Raw genomic sequence first — 19,782 nt, 5'->3', positions numbered from 1 at the left:
TTTTTAAAACCTAATTTACTGAATGACATTTGGAATTTTTTTACATCAATGTGGAATTCAATAGAGAAAGTACTATTAATTTTAATAAGGAAACTCTTGTCTATAGTCTGTGTTTTTTACAATTTTACAGGTATAAATGACTTCTGTGTTAATATTATATAAAAGAACAATGTTTATTTTCTAAGATCCAAAAACTTTATTCTAAGAACAAAAAACTTATTTAAAAAGAGACAAACATTTTTTCAAACGAAATAGTTCTTAATAAACTCGTTCCTTCTTCTTTGTTCAATCTGAAAATAAATCTAATGTGATTAAACAACAGAAAAGATGTTTTATTTGTAGAAACATGAATTTGTACATGGGATATACTAATTTACAAAATATTCTGTACAAATAAGAACCATAAGAGAGCATTGCATGATAAATACAATAATTCTCTGATATGCATCACTTATGCGCGAATAACTAATGAATAATATCGTTTAATAATACAAAGTACTTAAAACAGCAGACTAGTCTAAGATACTATACAAACGTTACATCTAAATAACTTCGTTAAAACGAATAATCCGTTACAGCCTATCATTCTTAATTTCCGCCATCGACCTTTCCCACGAAGATTATCTAATACTTCATAGAAAGTAATTTACACAACATGCTATTGCAAATGATAACGCTAACAAAGCGTATACAAACACTTCTTCGACATTACTAAACTAAACACGGATGCTCAACAGCCTAATACAGGGCTGAAACTACTTCCTCTGATATTACATTAAATTATTCCGTTTTAAATGACATTCGAATTTGAAATTCGTTCGTCTTGAGTACGAGAAGTTTACAACGACCAGTCGCCCAGGGAATACTTAAATTCGTCCGAGTAGTTTCAGCCCTAGTCTACAATCCCTATTGCAACTTATCCTCTACGCCTCCAAAGTAATCACAAGAGCCGTGTAAAATCTAAGTCGGTCACGGGTAGATCCGAGATTCTTTCATACACCTATAGTTACAGTCTTCAGCTACAGATTTCGAAAACTTTTCTCATTCTCTATATAGTACACCGGCTTGAAGAATCGGAAGAGTTTTAGAAAGCCGTGTGTAATCGTTCCTCCGCGACGAACAGTCCCTTCGATTTTTACATGTGACACATGTTGACCAACAAACGGGAGATGGGAATCTCGCCAATGGTCTCGTGAAAGAACAACCGCTCGACGATTTTCGAGCTGACAGACTTCAGGTATCCGACCAGGTACATCAACGACCCGGTTCTGCCCGATTGTTGCAGATATCGCGTCGACGTGTAATCCCCCAGGATGCACTGTGCCTGATCCTGTAACAGTTTGATCGTCTCCACCGCTTGCAGGCCCTCCGTTTCTGCGAGGCAATTTCGTTTACGTTATTCGAAAATATATACGTAGTTGTACGAAAGATAAAGATACGTATGCAACAGAATATTATGCACAGTTTGAATTAATAACAACGAATTTATAAATATAAGAATTAAATATTTATAACAGACATTATATTGATTTTTATATTTCCAATCTGAGAAAAGAGTCAAAATGTTCTGTTTTCAAGTTGAAGTGAGGTTATTATCGACTGAAACGCTAGGACAGGAAACTTCGGAATTCTCAATTGAGAATTAACCAGTATCTTATGTAATATCACCTGGAGTGAACAGCGCCACTGCCTTCATACATCCGCATTCCCCAACATCAGGAGCGAGTTGCCTGAAGCGGCATATTATAGACTACAACATTAAGAAAGAAATCCGAATTACAACCCGATTTCACTGGACGAAAGTCTTTTAACCACGATCAACCGCGCATCACCTGAATCGTGATTAAATCTTGATTCGTCGTCGCATCGTCCTTCAATAATCTGTCCCGTATCTGTTCGTCCTCCAATAATCCAGTTATATTGCAGGATGTGAACCACTGCGACAAATGAAGAAGAAACAGTTGCGTCCAAGAACTCTCCAGCAGCAGCAACTGATCGTTCTCCGAAAGCGCCTGGACAGGTGGGAGAGATCGAACCCATCTCACGGCCATGAACAATAGACGAGCGGTGGTTTCCTGGCGAATTGAAAAAAGTGCTTTCCCTTTTCTGAACGCGACGCAGAGGAAACCGAGGTAAGGCTTTCCTTTCGATTCTATGAAATGTCTCGTCTACATCGATACACACGTTTCATTGCGTCGTAACTCAGGCTGTTCGAAACTAATCGATAAAGAGAACGTTACCTGTAACGACTCTCGAATAGGTGTAGGGGGTGTTTGCAAAGTCCCCGACGAGTTTAGACTCGTTTCCGTTTGTTCCTGGGAATATTCCGATTCCGGTTGTAGCCGTGCATTCCATGCAAGTTCCTTCACGAGGGGCAAATAAAAATACGTCTTTCACAAGAGAGAAATTATAGAAAAAGGAAGATGAGATATCATTGGAGGCAGAAATCTTCAATTTTTCTCGTTCGAGCAACAGGCTAGAATTGGAAAGCGGAGAATGCGACAAAGCGGACCAGGACCGTCGGTCCCAGCCCATTGTGCCAAAAGAGAGGCGGGATTTGCTCGATTGTCGTTAGAAAGTTTGCGAAGGGGAAACACGGGGCCGAGCAAATTGAGCTGAATTACTTACCTGACACTTCTCGGCGGACATTAGTATCTGAAGGAGGGGCAGTTGCGGCGGCAGGGTGACGTTCGGGGGCGCCGAGTAGAGGGTCGTGGCCGAAGGAGAATGCGACAGACCCAGCGATACAGGGGATTGAGAGTCCTCCGGTGGTTTCTGCACCAGCCCCACTGGTCGTGGGTACGACATGATCCTTTGGCCGTACCTTAACCTTCTACGGTCATTACGTTTTCATTAATTCTCGGATGCTACACTCCGTCCAAAAGTCTCGGGTCAGCCTGTTCTATGATTCAACAGAGTTTTCCTATGTTGCCGACAGCTATTCTAATCCAATTTGAATTTGTTCGATTTTACAAGTCTCCTTCTGTTCGCAATTTTCTTTTCTTTTGATACAATTATGATGGGCGACCTCAAACTTTAAGACGACGGAATAGTGTATAGTTTCGCTGAAGGTGACTCGATGGAAATTTGTCGACAATTTATGCGAATGATGGGAGATGAACGTTTTAACGGAAAATACCTATTACATAACGCACCTGGAGGGTAGCAAAACGTAGCCAGAGCCAGGACCAGTCCTTAATCGATCGCTGTTTTCCATCGGCGACTGTTGTTTCTCAGAAATTATTGAGTGAGGTTTCGGCTTCCTCGGACCACGTACATGTTGTACTGCTAAACATTAGTCATGACATACGCATATTATCTTTGTGCTTGAAGGAATTCTTCACGAGAACGATTTATCCTTCGCAGAAATCGGTAACCATGAACTCTTCGCTTAAGTAGAAACAGCCAACAGTGGTCAGACACAACGTTCTGTTACATTCATTCCATTTTTATTCTTCTTAATTCTTTCTTCGCGAATATAAAATGCAAACAATGTTATATTAAACGCTAAAAATCAAAAGAAGGACAACTTAGACTCATTTAGCAGTATTTACGTGGCTAATAAGTACTCAACCGCCCCTCGATGCCGTCCTAATTCAACGGAAATCGATCTCTGAACGAGGATTATTTCTATTTCCCACCGAAAACCTCTCGAAGTCAGATTCCGCGAGGTATCCAAGCTCTTCTGAATTCGTCGCCTCATTTGCACAGGAAACACCCCATCACTTCCACCGCTGCCAAGCCACCACCCTCTATCCTCCCCCGAACGGCCGAGGAATCAATTCGCTGATCGCGACCAGGAATCACAAATCATCCCTTAATAGAATTCTCTCCCCTCCCCCGTGCGACCGGCGGTTTCCTATTAATATCACCGAGGAACTTAACGGTGGGAGCGAAAAAGTCCACGCAGGTTGCGCGGAATTGAGTTTCGTGGACGGGCTACGGCCTGTTCGAGATGTACGAGCTGTATCCCCGGTGGCACGGGGTCCTGCGGGGGACACAGCGGTGGGTAGGTAGGTCGACCGAGCTGTAGGAGGGTTGAATCCGCCGCGAGAGAGGAATGGGAGGAGGGTGAACGCTAGGTGGCTGGCCGGGCGTCAGCTTCCACTGGCTCTCCTGCTCGGCAAGATATCGGTGGAGAAGGGTGTGCGACGAGCAGAGGGAGAGAGGGAGATTGAAACAGATAGAGAGAGAAATGGAAACAGAGAGGACGAAGCAGTGGCAGTGTGAGAAAGAGGGAGAGAGAGCTAAGCAGATAGAGAGAAGTAGAAATAGAAGGAAACAACTGGATAATGAGAGGAAGAGAGAAAGAGAAGTAGGAACAGAGAGTAGGAAGGAAATAGACTGAGAGGAATAGAGGGCCAAGTAGATAGAGAGGAGTAGAAATAGTGAGAACTTAGCAAAGAGACAGTGAGAGCAAGAGAGGAGACAGAGAGGGCCACAGAAGAAGACAGGATCTCTAGACACAGGCATACACTTTGAAATATGTAGAGGGTGGTGTGGATGTGCGTGAGCAAGAGACAGAGAAGGAGGAAGAAAGAGGGATAGAGGACAGGGTGGTATGGAAGTGCAACTGGGTGGCTAGCACATCATCATTAATGAGGCTGAGCGGATAGCAGCCGTGGATTCCCACGTTCGCACTGGCGTCGCAATATCCGCGCTTTATCCGGCCTCGGTCGGCCATTGGCGGCGTAAGGATCTCACCCTTCGGTGGTGGCCTTTGACGACGGGATCGCGTGCGTGGCGACGAGCGACCCAGGAAGGAGGTCAGAGATCGGGCTGAGCGCGGCTCCTTTCGTGTTTTCAGAGTAATTAATGCGCGACAGGCCGGGTTTCCTTTAAAGTCACTCTATCCGGGGAATCTCTAGCGGCTTGATTAAAGTGATTAGAGGGTTACGCCGACTCTGGCGGAATTAACGCGGCCCGCCGCGTAACCGGCTGCGAACAATGTTATTCGTGAATTTTTAGTGGAGTCTGTTCTTGGCGAGCGTCGAGGCAGACGGGGATGAAGAATTTGGGTTTGAATGAGATTCGAGGTGATAGCGGTGTTTCATTGAAACAGATTTCGGGGGAGTTATTGAAGTAGAATTGATTGCGGAAGTATTTAGTGCACTGATGGTTAGATACAATATTTTGTGGCTATTGAATGGTCGCAACGTTTTAACAAGTTTAATTATTATTTTACAGATTTAGTGAAGTTTAATAGAAAGATTAAATAATTCTTAACGACATTACAGATTGCGGTATAGATTATAGTGGTTTTTGTTACTATCTATTAGTCAGGAGCTTTATGTTGTGAGATAATTGGGTGAAATATGAAGAATATTCATCAGACAGTTGTAGAACTTTTTGCACGCGTGCTACGATGGCGAGTGTATACGTTTCGAAAGTAAGGTGCGGGAAAATCCGCTTCGGGTCTATTTGTTTTATCGACTAAATTGGCCGTGCATCGGAACAGGTACAAATATTATTATTTTCCGAGTGTAATAATTGTTTTTCCACCATCGAACACCCTGCTGGAGGAAAAAAACAGCGGGTGGTGCGCGGTTGTTTGCTTTGTAAGCAAACTTCCTCGCATGCAGCACGCAGTCGGGATATTAGAACGTTCTATCATATTTAAAAGCATCCTCGTTTTCATTTTTCCCCCTTGCGATAAACGAGCTCGCAATTTTCATCGGCCTTTAAACAATAATAGCGGTAGGGATTAAATAAATGTACAGGGAACAGTGTATTTTCGTTTCAAACATTTAGATTGTATGATTACTGCGGATGCAATAGTTATTGAATGATAACAATAAATAACGGCTGGACAAGCAGACCAATGAAAATTGTTTTTTCCTAATATATTAGGGATTATTCACACTTACGAAATTTGATGATTCTGGTATAAATATTATTGATTCCAGAACATAATGGTATTTACACTGCTACGCGTGTACCGTTAAATATCAAAACAAATAATTCCTTCCGATTCACAGTAAACATTCAATCGGTTTCCATTAATTGAATTCTTTATAAAATATTTCCAATTTATATTCATTTACCGCGCACGCTATGTTACGAGTGAACCGCAGCTTGAAAATAAACTGTCCAATACTAGTTCCAATTATTTAACCACAAACTTCCAAACCTACTATCATCCCCGATTGTCCAATGACCAAACTCCCCCAAAACTCTCATCATAATCAATTCTACCACAAAACATACCACAGCCGAAGTAACTCAACGTCCACTCAACCATAAAATCGAACCCTCTAAATAACACCCCATCTTCATCACAAAGTATACATAAATCCACCCAAGGGAGCAACAAGCTGCAACAATTATCCCATGAAACTCCCACGTCTCCGAGCAGGTACCAGTTATTCCAACTTTCGCCAGCGAACAAATCCCCAATTCCACCCTTCGGTGCCGAGAAACAAGCAGAATTTAACGCTCCTTAAATCACGATATCAACTCCGACGGAAATGAAACGTCGAAAAGGTGAAACCGAACGAACGATCCGGAAGGACGTGTTCCAGTGTCTCGACGGGCGAACCTCGAATTTCACCGTGGATGTCCGACGGACGGTCCCAGCGCGCGGCGAGCGTGCACGTCTCCTCTCTTAATTCGCCGGAACAATTTTTCGCCCGGCGTGAGGGGCTTAAGAGGGCGATTTTGCGAGTACGCGCGTACTCGCGATCCGGACGTGGAATGGACGCGGGGATTAGGATCGCATGCGCTGGAATGGACCGCGCCCTGTTCCCTTTTCCATTCAGCCGGGCGTCCCTGTCTCTCCAGCGGCTCGTCCACGGCACATCCGGCGCACACAGAAGCCACGAGCCTGCCCCCGTAATGCTCGCGTGCCACGTGTGGTCCACAATGCGAGTTCCCACAGCCCGAGCTGCGGCTCTCTGTGTACGCGCGCGCGACGCGGGACCACGTTTTGTCATTCATCGACGGATAGAAGAAAAATGCTGACCGTAGGCCGCGCGAGGAGAACGGGAGAACGTAGCCGGCCGGGGGTGATTTGTAAGGAAAATGGAGCAACAGGGGGTGTCCCCTGTTTCTTGATCGGTAACGTAACTCGGAGGGGACGCCGAGGACGATCGGGCCTCGTCTTAGCGTCTTAAATCCGCATTGATACGCGTGAATTGAAGGGGATGGAGCTTGGACGCGATGGGGTAGTTCGCGTAGATCTTGATCTGAGTGAATTTAGTAGTTCTTGATGAAGCACTTGATAGATATATATTGCGTTTATGCGTCGTCGTACGTGTTGGGAAACGGGTGTGAGAGTTAGGGGATGAAAATGTTTCTTAAGTATCTCGGCAACTGGTTGTAACAGAATCCTTTTTCCCAATTGTGTAGTTTAGGATAAGGTACTCAGCCGAGAGAAGCTAATACAGAAAATCATTTGTTTAATACTTCGAGAACTTGTTCCTTTGATTACCTACTCAAGAATGAGCACTACCTCTCGATTCATTCTGTACCGAGTAAATCAGAACAAGATTGCTTTAAAATCTCCTACCAAGCTACTCGGAGTGAACCAATCGAAACAAGAAATCGACGAATCGTTCGATCGATAACGGATCTAACGAGTTCCGATGAGCTTCGATAAGACCGATCAGCTTAAGCGGCGAGAGGGAAAAGGCCGAGGAAAAACCGTCGACGGGAAAACTTGGGCGAATAGCGAAACGGCGGACAGCAAAAAACCAAGCGGATAAGGAAGCGAGTATACAAGTGACAAATATAGCCGAGGCGAGAACGGGGACGCGGCCGTGCGGGATTCGGGGGCTGTGTGTTTGGGAAGCGTGCACGTGTGATGATCGTGTGTGGGGTCGGTGCTCACACGGGCCATGGATCACGGGGCTCACACTCTCTATCCTGCTAAACGGTAAACCGATCTGTGAACATTTCAGCAGTCAGCGATCTCGAAGGCTAATCCTCGAGTGAGTGGGGTTGATACATCGACTACCACCACCACCGACGCCGCCATCGCCCACCACCACCACCACCACCATCATCCCCGGCGTCGCCATCAACGTTTTCCCTGCCGTCGAGTTTAGCCGATTGGAGGGGCCGAATTCGCGATTCGTGTGTCGGACCCGCGTGTAGGACGCGCCCGTACACGTGTTACCACTCCAGAGAGATTCATATGGAATACCCTACACCCCGTGTGTACGCGTGCATGTATGCGCGCGCGGCGACGCGTGTGCGAAAGGGACACGACCTTGCGAACCTTTTTCCTGTCTTCTGGAAAATGCCCCCCGCCTGTTGCGGCGTAAACGTGACGGAAAATTTCGGGTTAGGTTCATCTTGCACGGGGAAAACGAACGGTTTGCGGCGATTGGGGCGGGGTTGGGGATAGAAAGGAATGTCCTTTGAGAAATTGGTGAAATATGATGTAAAGATTCTTATTTTTGCTGGGTTTGGGGATGGAAGCTTTGTTCTGTGAAATTTGGATAAAGTTGTTTTAGATTTTGGAACCCGGAAAGGGAAATAGATTTTTAATGTGGAAGTTAGGTCGAAGAACTGGGGATTTGATTATTCGTAGGATATGTGTTTGAGGATTTCTTGAACTATGGGTCTGTGCACGAGTGGATACTTTTACTTAATACGAGAGCCTAAGTATTGTCATGTTAAATGAAAACAAGGTCTCTAATTTCCAAGCTAGAAATTTCGATAGGGAACCTGATGAATGGACATCAAGTAATGGACCAGAAATCCATGTGGATTGCGTATGATATGCAGATACGATTCATGTTAATGTACCACTTGATCTGTTGTCTGTTCCGAAAATGGTGGCCAGATCCGCGGTACAAGTAGGTGTGTTTGTTATGCAGATTAACAGGAGGGTTAGCGCATGTGATATTTCACGTATGTTAAAATGAGATGACCACCGATTACTGGATCGTACAACGGGATTATGCGTTCAACATCCCTGACTTGGACATCCTTAGTTGCACGAAAGAACTGCAATTAATTAATTAATAATCACCAATAATTAATCAAACTATCACTTAAAACTCTCAGTACAGCCTAACGAAGTACATTTATCCTCCATTGAAGTTTCCATTTAAACAGATAAACCAAACAACTATCTTCCTCAAGATTCACAAAAATTCCTTCCTCGTAGAACCTTCGAATAAAACAAAGCAAATACATCCTAATCAAATCTCTGTACTGCACAAAGCTTCCGACCTGTTACGAAATACATATTCTCTGAAGTACCAAGTACCCAACGAAATTGTATATATCAAACGTTCCCGGTGAATAAGAATCATAGTGACAGGTGTATTCGGTATTATATGTAAATTCCGCGAGCGCAACGCGTCACCGTCGCGGGGGCGTCGAAAAAGGAACGATCGGTTGCGCGAATGGAAACGACGCACCGCTCTCGGGATGCATAAGCTAGCAGATGTAATTCTCGCAGTTATGTGAACCGTATCCGTGGTGCAGCTCTTCTGGGCGTTAGTATGACAGGTGACGATCAAAGCCCGGCTTAGCGCAACGACTCGTTCAGTCCACACAGATCGTGCCCTACCGCAAGAGGGAGAGCATGCAGAGCCTCGTCCCGTCTTCCTCTTTTCTCTTCAGTCTCAGCGCGATACCATATCCAGTTATCTCTCTCTCTCTCTCTCTCTCTCTCTCTGTCTCTCTCTCGTTTTCTCTTTAGGACCCGCTTTACAGTTTACCGTTTATGTGGATGGATTGATGCTGCCGGCCGCGTGTACGGCACGCCTCGCTTCGTTGCGTTACCAGCCGTCCACTCCCACGCAACCCCCTTCCATCATTCTCGCCCCTGTTCTATGGTTTTCGCTGTGTCTGCCTTTCTTCGCTCTGCCCGTGGTCTACGAGACCACGTTTCCATGACCGATCGGACGAAACTGTGACGCCGTAGGCTCGATTGTCCTTGGATCGTCGGGTAGTTTTGTTTTCGTCGAAAGAAGATGGGCTTGTTTGGGGCAGCTCGTTCTTTTAACGCGTTAGCTGCCACGAAAACTCTCGAGCCTTTTTGTATCGTTTATTCTTTTGTAGCTAAGGTAAAGAGGAACGGTTCCTTATTAATTGGTATCGCAATTTTACGTTGCACTGTTATATTATTTAGATTGGAATTTGAAGTTTAGGTATTTTTCATCTATGTGAACGTTCAATCCATTATGCTTGTGATTTGTTAATGTCGCGTTATTTGAATAATTGCGCGGTGCGCTCAATTATTGAAAGCAGATATGCAGCAGATAGCAAGACATTTTAATTATTCTTTTTCGTGTCGGGACGGTGAGATGGGATTCGTGAACGCTGGAAAGTTGGCCGAGCAACGAACTATCGGAAATAATCTCGATTTTCAGCCGGTGAAAGGGGCAAACACGGGGGCGCGTCGGTTTAATTCCGGTTCAGAGTACTTCGTACTTCCAGAAAGGGCGGCCTCGAATTATGAACGGAAACAAAGAGATTTAAACTTCGAAGTTGCGAGCGGCGATCGATTGGGCATGAAACGAGGCAAAGTTTGCAGATCCAAACGCCTCGCCCGATTTGAATGTGTACATTGGAAATGATGTTGACCGTTCGGCCTGCGAGAACTAAGGGGTTCATTATTCTGTTTTGGCAAGTCAAGACTTCGCCTCGTCTTCTTTCGGATTTTACACCGATTCTTGACCAATTGTTTATTTATTTTATAGAAAATATTCATAAAAAATGAGTTATACATGGTCCTTAACTATCGTTCTCAACAACAGAGACAAAATAAATAATTCTTTTTTAATAACCTAAAGTAATAAATAACATATCTTCAATATCTAGTAGGTGAAGTATTCAAGATTGAATGACTTACAATTTCCATTAAATTTCGATATTGTAGGAATATCCGAGGAATGTCCAAAAGAAGTCACACATCGACAAACGAGTGTCAACGTCGAAAATCAATAGATAGAAAATTCATAACGCGAATAATCATAACTTCGGCAGTTTTTCCTGAAAAACTATTGACAACGTGACCTAAACCTCGACTCAGCTTTGGAAATAAAGTTTCCTACATTTGATCTAATTTCAATTAAACTTGCTTCTTCCCGTTAAATCCTATTCTGCCGTACACTCTGTTCTTACAGCATTCATCCCGAAACCGAAGCTTTCCCTGGGAAATGGCAGCTTCGACTTGCAGAAATACTCCGCGAAACCACGGCGAATTCTCTCTCTTTCCCTTCGCGAGTGGCAAATCCGACACGGTAAGCCGCTTGGTAATCTTCTGATATCGTTTAACGCCATATTTCGCAAAATATACGGGTCTCCGGTAGTCCGCGGACGGCATTTCGTTGGCAAGGTGGATAGGCAGAGCAAATGACACCGGGAGGGATGAATTTCCGTTGAATCGGGAGGGTGCTGGTACAGGGATGATGCGAGCGAGGGGTTAGAGGTCGCCGGGTTGTCAGGCGGCGGATGATTGCATGCCTGCGGCGGCGCTTCGCGAAGCACCGCGCACCACGTACATAATATATACCACTTATCGAGTGGTCACCTACGTTTTATGCGACCCTCACAACGCTACCAACCCCTGCCTGCATGCAGATTTCGATTCTCCAATGTTCGGCAATCGACACCTTAACACGTTCGCTACCAGCGTCACGTATTCGTGACGGACGCAATTTTATATTTTATATAAAGCAAATGAAATTAATCTTGTACTATAGTTAGCTATTATACTTAGGAACTCGATAACTCGTTCCAGTTTCATTCTTTCGAGAATTTGTGTAGCAGATTTATTAAATCGAATAAAATATTACAATTGAGGAGGTCCTCACCGAGATAAACTGCAGCGAACGTGTTAAGCCCTTCATTTCAAAGTTCAAAGACTCATCGAAAAGTTTATATAGTTCAAACAATAAAACACTACATTAGCTTTCAAATTACAACCAATAAAGCCTGGTAAACAAAAATTCAAAACATACGTCGTCTCTCAAATTATTCCATTGTAATTAATCCTTATAATATATCCAACCACACTAAAAATCAATACATCTATACTATTCAGAAACTTCCAATACAAACTAAACACCACCCCACGCTACTTCCAACCTACACGTTTAATTTACCTCTCCCAAACTTCTCGAAAGACCTGAATTCACGTACAACTCCACGATCGTAATACTTGTCAAACAGCAATATACCTCTATCAAACGCTGCACACGACAAAAATCGTCCATACGATTTCCACGGTCTATCTGAGCTCGAGCTTCGAACAGCGAGCCCCCTTTCGTGCGGAACATTCATCCCCGTTGATTATCTTCGTGAACTACCGCTAATTTCCAAGAAAGGTAGAGCAACCGTGGAAAGCCTCTCGCGACGAGGCACACACTCGCGCGTTACCGCGGCGCGATGAGGGAGAAAGAGTGAGTGAGCTAGTCGGCAAGACGCGAGAACGAGAGGAACACAGCCGCCCCACCCCCGTGTGGAGTCTCCTTAACGTTAGGAAGCTCTGCCACTAATTGAATCTCCTCTCTTACTCGCGTCTGGAGCCTCAGCAACCGCTGGGAACCGGAGCACCCGTCCTGCATTAAGCACCCCCGACACCCTGGGCACCCTCATCCCCATCGAGCGGTCTGGTCCGCCCCTGGCTGCTTTTCTCTTTTGATATGTACCTCTGCCTCTTGTACTTCTCTCTCTTTCTCTCTTCCACCTCGTCTTGCTCTTTACGTTTCTTTTAAATATGCTCCGTCTCTCTTTGTCCCTCTCATTCTCGGTGTCCCTTCTTTCGAATTTTTTTCTTTTTTCTTAACAGTCCACCCCCTGCCGACGGCCACTTCCTTTTCACTCGGATCCTGCGTCTTTTACCTGCGGTTTTCATAATTCCGCTTTACATTCGCTTTACACTGGGCTCTTGAAATTACGGTACTGTTGTTACTGCGAGGTTTTGTTGCCTTTGCTTGGAATCCTCGCGATTGAATTTTGATGGCAATTGCTTCGAGGGGACCCGCCGCTTTGAGTTTGTCGGTCGGAGCGGAGTGTTGATTAAGAGACTTTTAATCGTTGGTGTTTGTGGATGGCGAATTTTTAATTAGTAATATAGTAATAACGTGTGGTGAGAATTTTTCTGGTTGCGCAGGAATATACATTGACGCGGTGATAAATGTAATTCTTAATTTAATACGTTCACTTGTTAAATTCACCATTATCAGACACGAATTTCGTATAACTGGATTCAAATATCAAACGAGTATTATACGTGTACAGTCGCATGCATGTCGAAGATAAATCGGCTTTGCCGCTCCGCGAAAGCGGTATTCTGAATCGATAGTACAATGGAGTTCTTAAAACGCGGAAGCTTTGAAATTTTCCGAGAACGTTAACTTGAAGTTTCGCATTCAGTTCACCGTGGGTTATTGAACTATTACAGATATAGCAGCAGGAAATAAAACGATTGTTATGTTATCGCTAATTATTGTTTAATCACTGTTCCCCGGTTGGAAATTTTGGAAGCAACAGGGTGCTCGGTGAATCCCGTACAAGAAAAACGATAAAATTTACAGCAAGTAGGCGGTAATCACGAACTCGGCCCGTCATCGCCGACATAATGTAATGCCGTATCGAAAGGAGATTACGAGTTTTCGAGCGATTAATTAATTAAATGGAAATGCCCGGCAATGCTTATCGAAGACCGATGAAAAGTTTCGGTGACACCGATACCGTCTACATTTGTCGGATAAACGCGAGACCACGCGGAAACCGATCGATCTGTGACTGTTCCGCGAATATACGACAAAGACAGCGAATAACGATAACCGTGGAGATATTTAATTTGCTAACGGATTATAGATTTTTCTGTGTTCATAACATTCAATCATTCGTCGCCAAGAAACATTCCCGAAATTTTCGATGAAAAATAAATGAATTTTTGGACTAATAAAATTCACGTTATCGACAAAACAGAATTATATTAAAGTCTGATTGTATAGTTATCAAAGTTATCGATACAAGAAAATAACAATTGTTTGTATACATTAATGTTGTCAGGAGATAGTGTAGATTGAAAAATAAGAACAGAAATTAACTGTTAATGATAAAATGTAGAATATTCTTTATCACGAGTAAGATATTTCGAGTGACACCTATCACAGAATCTGAAATGAAACTGCGAAATAACGATCAAGTGAAAGATCAACGAAAAGCGAGACGTGTCATGATTCTGCAGAATCATAATTAAGTCCGCACATTCGTGGTGCTCCTGTTGAAGTCTCCCATATATTCAGTTAATAGAGACACGTAGCAGGCTATTTATCAAAATAATTACAAATCAAAGAATCAAAATTAAGCATCAACAGAAACATATCCCAAGTAAAAATTGTGTAAAATACAATTGTTTTAAATTTCATTAAATTCGTGTTTATGTAGAATGAAACAAGTATGCTGTTAGTCAAATCAACTATGAAACCAACATCAAATAGACTTCTCAAGCTAGAGATCACTGTTTCATTAGGCGTAGAGATCGTTTGCTTAGGAGGGTTTGTCTGACCAGTGGCTAAATCTACTTTCTTTGTAGATCTGTGGTTAAGCAGTTGTTCGAACAGTTTTGAGCATCAAAACCGTACTAGATTCAATTATATAAACTCAATTTCTAACCATTATGCCATGAACCTCACGTATTAATATTACACACAATTCTCTATGACTTTTAGAAATTTAAATTACCAAAATTTTAGTCTTTTATGTTATACTAGAGAATATTTGAGTATTTTAAGCTTGATCACATAAAAATTCGCTGGGCAATTAATTCACCAGCACGAATGCGATGTTAAACATATACAGATATTCGTGTAATAGATATTGCTTACCGTCTCTGTTCATTTTGGCTTTGAAGCACATATCAAGCCGACAAGCCCGACATTGGTTCCTCAGTTTCTTATTGATGCGGCATTGTCCTTTCATAGCACCTTGTTCCTTGCAGACGTATTTTCGATTCTCGTGGATGCTCCTCTTAAAAAATCCCGAACAACCTGTAACCCGAGTAAAATCACGCTTGCATCATGAAATAAATGAAATACACCCACGAAGCTTCGCGGAATCCTCGGAAACGTTGCGAAGTTTAAGGTATTAAACAAATGGGACAGTTTTCGTTTAATATTTCACGGTCCAATGCGACGTTTGCATAGTGGCGACGTTAAATTTAATAAAATCTATAACAATTGTCACGTGCTTTAATAACCGAGTGAATATTTGCGGATAACATTGCCATTATACCGCAGGCGAATTCGGCGTTATTATTTTAATACTTTCCGAATGCGCGCGTCGGTCCATGAAAGTATCTGTGAATAAGATCAACGGATTACGTGACGTTGGACGTTAATGCCGAATGTACGCTCGCAGCATTGAAAATTCATTTGGACTACGAATAGAATCGCGCGATACTTTATTTGACATCATCATTTCACGTCGGTGAAACGTTTAAACCTCGAGTATCTTTACAATCGCTTTGGAGAATCATTCGTGGAGCTGTTATATCATTGAAGACTCAGTTTAAAATTTCTTCCCGTTCTTTGGATCGTGAAACAATTGTGTCAGTAGAATTTTTGATTAAATTAAATTCCTGTTGATTGTATTCCGTGATTAGTAGATACCGCTTAATAATATCGTGTATACACACAGTACGTAAAATTGATAGTTAGTAATTTGTATCGATATGTATATTTGTTGTTTCTAATCTTTCTTATCAGTATATGTTATAATTCAAAAGCATTTATGCTAGGAAACAGTGTTAATCTTTTCCCGACGGACAAGTCACGAGCAAGGATAAATGCTTATACCGAAGAATAGTGACGGCCTTTACAGAAATGATAATAAACGAAACTATAAGCTGCTATTACAGTTTACCGCAGTGTATTCAGTAAATATCGTAGTTTAGAAGAAATTTATAGTTACCGTCGCAACTGTAGGTGCCGTAGTGTTTCCCAGAGCTACGATCACCGCATACAGTACAGAGTATATCGAGTAGTCTGTCTCCTGCAAAAGAAATTTGCTTCACGCTAAATTAGGCAAAACGACGTAGAAGCACGAGTAACATGATTCGTCAATGAAATGAGAAATAGTACCGTAAAATAATGCCGCCGCAATCATTTTCAGTAGAAGTGCCTTTCACTAGTCAAACACATTAAACATGCCTGTATCTTCGTTCTAAAGCGCTGTGGAACAATGCATGTCTACGATTAATATCAATGTACGTTACAAAAGGAAAGGTAAACTTTGACAAAGCACAAATGAAAACTCGCCACAGTTATATTACAAAGTTACTAAAACACCAAACCGCTCTAAACAAGCATTCGATCAAAATAACATGGTTTCCAAATTTATCGTAATATTCCACATTTCTGTCTTACAGCAACATAATAAGGGATACATATTATCGTAAATCTATAAATTTGTATGCGACATAGCCTAAACTCAGATGCACGTGCATAAGCATCTAAACAGTCATAGATGAGTATAATGTCAAATAATTCTTTTCATTTTACAACTTCAATGGAAACAATAGTCGTCTCAGCAGCCGTTAATTGAACGATTCTAAGTAACATTCTTAGTTTCCCGTTGAAAAGAACGGGACACGCAGTCGCGCCATTCCGATTGGCGGAATATTTCGGTGCGGGGTTCACCGTGGATCTTAAAAACGTGAAAAGCTGGCGGAAAGAGGTGTCCGTTTAAGAAAGCGAGGCGGACCGCAAGAAGAACTCGAGCGTTAATCTGTTCTCCCCCTTTCTGGAGGAACCCTAATCGCCCTAATGATCCGCGGCAAGAAAAACACGGCCATGCCTAAGCCAACCAAAGCTTCCGTTCCTAGCCTGGGGAACCAACCACCTTCTTCTCACACCCAAAAACCATCCAAACCTAACCCGATCAGACGAGCTGCTTCAACCCCAACAGATTACCTCCTTCCGACGTTTCTGGTTGTACCTGTACAGTCTTATATACCGAGCTCCGATTAAGAACCAATGGATTCAATTGCGAATGGAACCGGTAATTACAGCCCTTGCTTTATATGCTCGTAACTCTGGTCGCTTTGTACTTTAACCGGTTAACTGTGTTTGACGAGTATACGCGTCATCGTAAAGCTTGACATGATAATTCTTTTAGCGATGAATTCTTTATTTTTTCACGTAAGCATGTAATTCTTTGTTTCGCTTTGATCTTTCATTAAAATATACTGTACGCATTCGTCCTGCGTTCGATGGGTACACGCTCCTTTTTGTTATTTTATTGCGCGCAGAACGAGAGGCTTTTTCAACTGAATTTCACAGTTAACTGGTTAACACGTCGACCGCCACGAGAATTTCGTTTCGTTATAGCAAGATTTATTCCTTTATAATACAGGGAAATAGTGTTAGAAATAATTATTAATGTTTTGGTATTACAGTGCTCATGTTGCACCATTATCTAGCTTCCTGTGTTTTTGAATATTTTGATTCAATGGCAATTTTCTTATTGTAATTGTTTTCGAGCAATTTGGAAGCTCCGGTCACCGGTGACCACCGTGGCAGTCAACGTGTTAAGGGAATTGAAGAAATTTTCGCGATAATGCGGATTTGTTAGTGTATGATTTAATTGCTAGAACATTAATGTAATATCTTGGATGTGTATAACACAAATCCAAAGTAAAGTTGCGGAATCGAATTGTTTATTCTGTTTCGTAAGGTACAAATTTCGATTTGATCGATGTTTAGAAACATATTAATGTAATCACCGACGCTTGCGTTTCTAGTAGCTGAAATTTAGGCGTACAATGTGTTAAGGTGAAATACAATGTCTGTATTTGAAATAAGATTGGTAATGGTCATCTATGAATGAGACTGGATAAAATTATAATTAATTCAGAGACGAATCTCAATCTCTATGACAATGTGTGTGAAACAAGTTAATGTCTTAGTTAAATAAAAACTGATTCATTATTCGATTATAGAAAACCAACAGTCCGTTTTATTGAGTAATAACTTACTACGTAAAGGGTTGAAGAATTTTTATGGATAATCTACTTACTTATGGGTGCTGAATGAATTTGATATGTTAGCTGAACATATGAAACTGTTTTGTAAATTGATGGAATTAGAGACATGGTTATTAAGTAGATGTTTGGACAACCCCAGCTTGTCAAAGTAAGAAATATTGTCTTTATCGTTTAATTAAAACCAACTGCAACTAATGCTGAACACGAAAAACTGAATCAGAAATTCAGTATAAACATCTACGACTAACTCGTAAACAGCGAATCTCTATAAAACCAAAAAAAAAACAACAATTCAACACCGAACAGATCATCACAGAACAATACATCGCAGCCGATTAATCACAATATACCGAAAATCAACGAACACACAATCGCCGAAGCATCTACGCCAGCCGCGCAAACGAAGAACAATCGAAAACCATAAATACACAGCAACGGCAAGCGTAAAGTCCAAAAAGAATCGTAAATGCACTGAAACTCACCCCCGAAGACATCGGAAAACGAAAAAAGCCGCGAACCAAGAGAGAAGAGCAACGTAAACCAATCAACTAACGTATCCGCGAAGAGGATCGGACTCCCGGAAGCTAAGACCCGATCGACGTTCAGTCGCGAGGGTGAGAAATCATCGAAGACGTAGGGCGGACGCGATTACGGCGAGCGAAGGGCAAAAACGAAAGAAGAGAATTAAGGGCGGTAGACGTGAATCACTGCACACTGAGCACATGCCGCAGGGTGGTACCGGAAGCACACCTATATACCGTTGACAATATAAGCAAGAGACGCGCCTTATCGAACTGACCTGCGCCCATCCTTCGCGGCTGATCAAAAGTCGAGCATCCCCAGACGGACAACCGGGCTGGTGGCCGTTCCGACACGACGCCGAGGGAATCGCGCGAAGTCCCGAAGCGTTCTCCGTGACGGGGTGGCTTCGAGCCTCGGCGTACCTACTCATCTCGCCGGGAAGGGCGTACCCGCGACCGCGTTCATGTTGCCGGCCCGGCGGCTGTCAGTGTATGGCACGACGCGTCTGTCTCTCTACCACCGGTCTACGCATGTATAGGACCGTTGCCCGACTGGCTGTCGGAATTACCCGTTTCTCCTGACCGTGGCCATACCACGCGGAATCACGGGTCGTTCTTCACCCGAGCCCGACGTGCCGCCTAACCCCCGGGGTTGGGCGCAACGCCGGGGTTGTGGGCGACGCCTCGCACACCTACGGAACTTTCTAAACGGCCGCGACTCGGCGTACCCCCTGACTTCGCTGGCGGATAGCGATGGCGGCGAACACCTCTTGTTCAACCGCGATGGCGATTCTCTTTACAAACTGGGGATTGATCTTTGGATGTTTGATTACTTTGGAAGATATTAAAGCTCTGGATTTGAGGGAAATTGTAAGATCAAGAGGTTTTATAGTTTTAGCCTCGAAAGGATTTTTGTAGGTTTGAAATATCTTCAAAGAAATGAATTCCATAGAATTTGATTTGATTACTAGTGAACTGGTTTTACTCCGAGATTATGAAATGTACAGTTTCGCTAGGAAGGAGGTTCTCACCGTTTCATGCATTATGACTGTCTTCTATAAAAATGTTCATCGACACCCTTATTCGACGACCCCTTCGAGCAGCTGGTCCCAGCAGGTATCACAGAAAGCGAAGAAGCTTCGAGATACCTCGACAAACAATTTGAACACGGGGTCTAAGCCATCGCTAGGTGGAGGTTTAGTCAGGCTATCGCGCGGTGTACACCACTTCTTCGGTGCGGCTGGTACGTTGGCCTAGAGGAGGTAGGGTAGATGAAGAGGGGCCAGAGGAAGGTGACAGCGA

General features: G+C 43.1%; 1 protein-coding gene across 1 annotated transcript; it reads right to left on the bottom strand.

The window, feature by feature from the left end:
* Positions 1 to 389: 389 nt before the first annotated feature.
* On the bottom strand, positions 390 to 18,916 carry LOC116432784 (protein dissatisfaction). The gene is made up of 9 exons (XM_031990140.2): positions 18,759 to 18,916; positions 15,886 to 15,966; positions 14,802 to 14,963; positions 3,156 to 3,288; positions 2,629 to 2,833; positions 2,241 to 2,363; positions 1,833 to 2,075; positions 1,669 to 1,750; positions 390 to 1,374 (listed from the first exon to the last, which is right to left on the bottom strand). Exons 1-9 carry the CDS (start codon positions 18,766 to 18,768, stop codon positions 1,136 to 1,138), a joined length of 1,278 nt encoding a protein of 425 aa, XP_031846000.1. The 5' UTR covers positions 18,769 to 18,916; the 3' UTR covers positions 390 to 1,135.
* Between the last annotated feature and the right edge of the window lie 866 nt (positions 18,917 to 19,782).

This window comes from Nomia melanderi, chromosome 9 (assembly GCF_051020985.1).
Source record: "Nomia melanderi isolate GNS246 chromosome 9, iyNomMela1, whole genome shotgun sequence".
NCBI classification, from domain to species: domain Eukaryota; kingdom Metazoa; phylum Arthropoda; class Insecta; order Hymenoptera; family Halictidae; genus Nomia; species Nomia melanderi.
This window is presented reverse-complemented; position numbering and strand designations above follow the sequence as displayed.

Excerpts from the sequence above, each read along its gene's own strand:
- LOC116432784 (XM_031990140.2), bottom strand. Across the intron at positions 3,289-14,801 it reads AGCCAAAATGAACAGAGACG|CAGTACAACATGTACGTGGT; the intron begins GTAAGCAATATC and ends ACTAATGTTTAG. Across the intron at positions 2,834-3,155 it reads TACGTTTTGCTACCCTCCAG|AAGGTTAAGGTACGGCCAAA; the intron begins GTGCGTTATGTA and ends TAATGACCGTAG.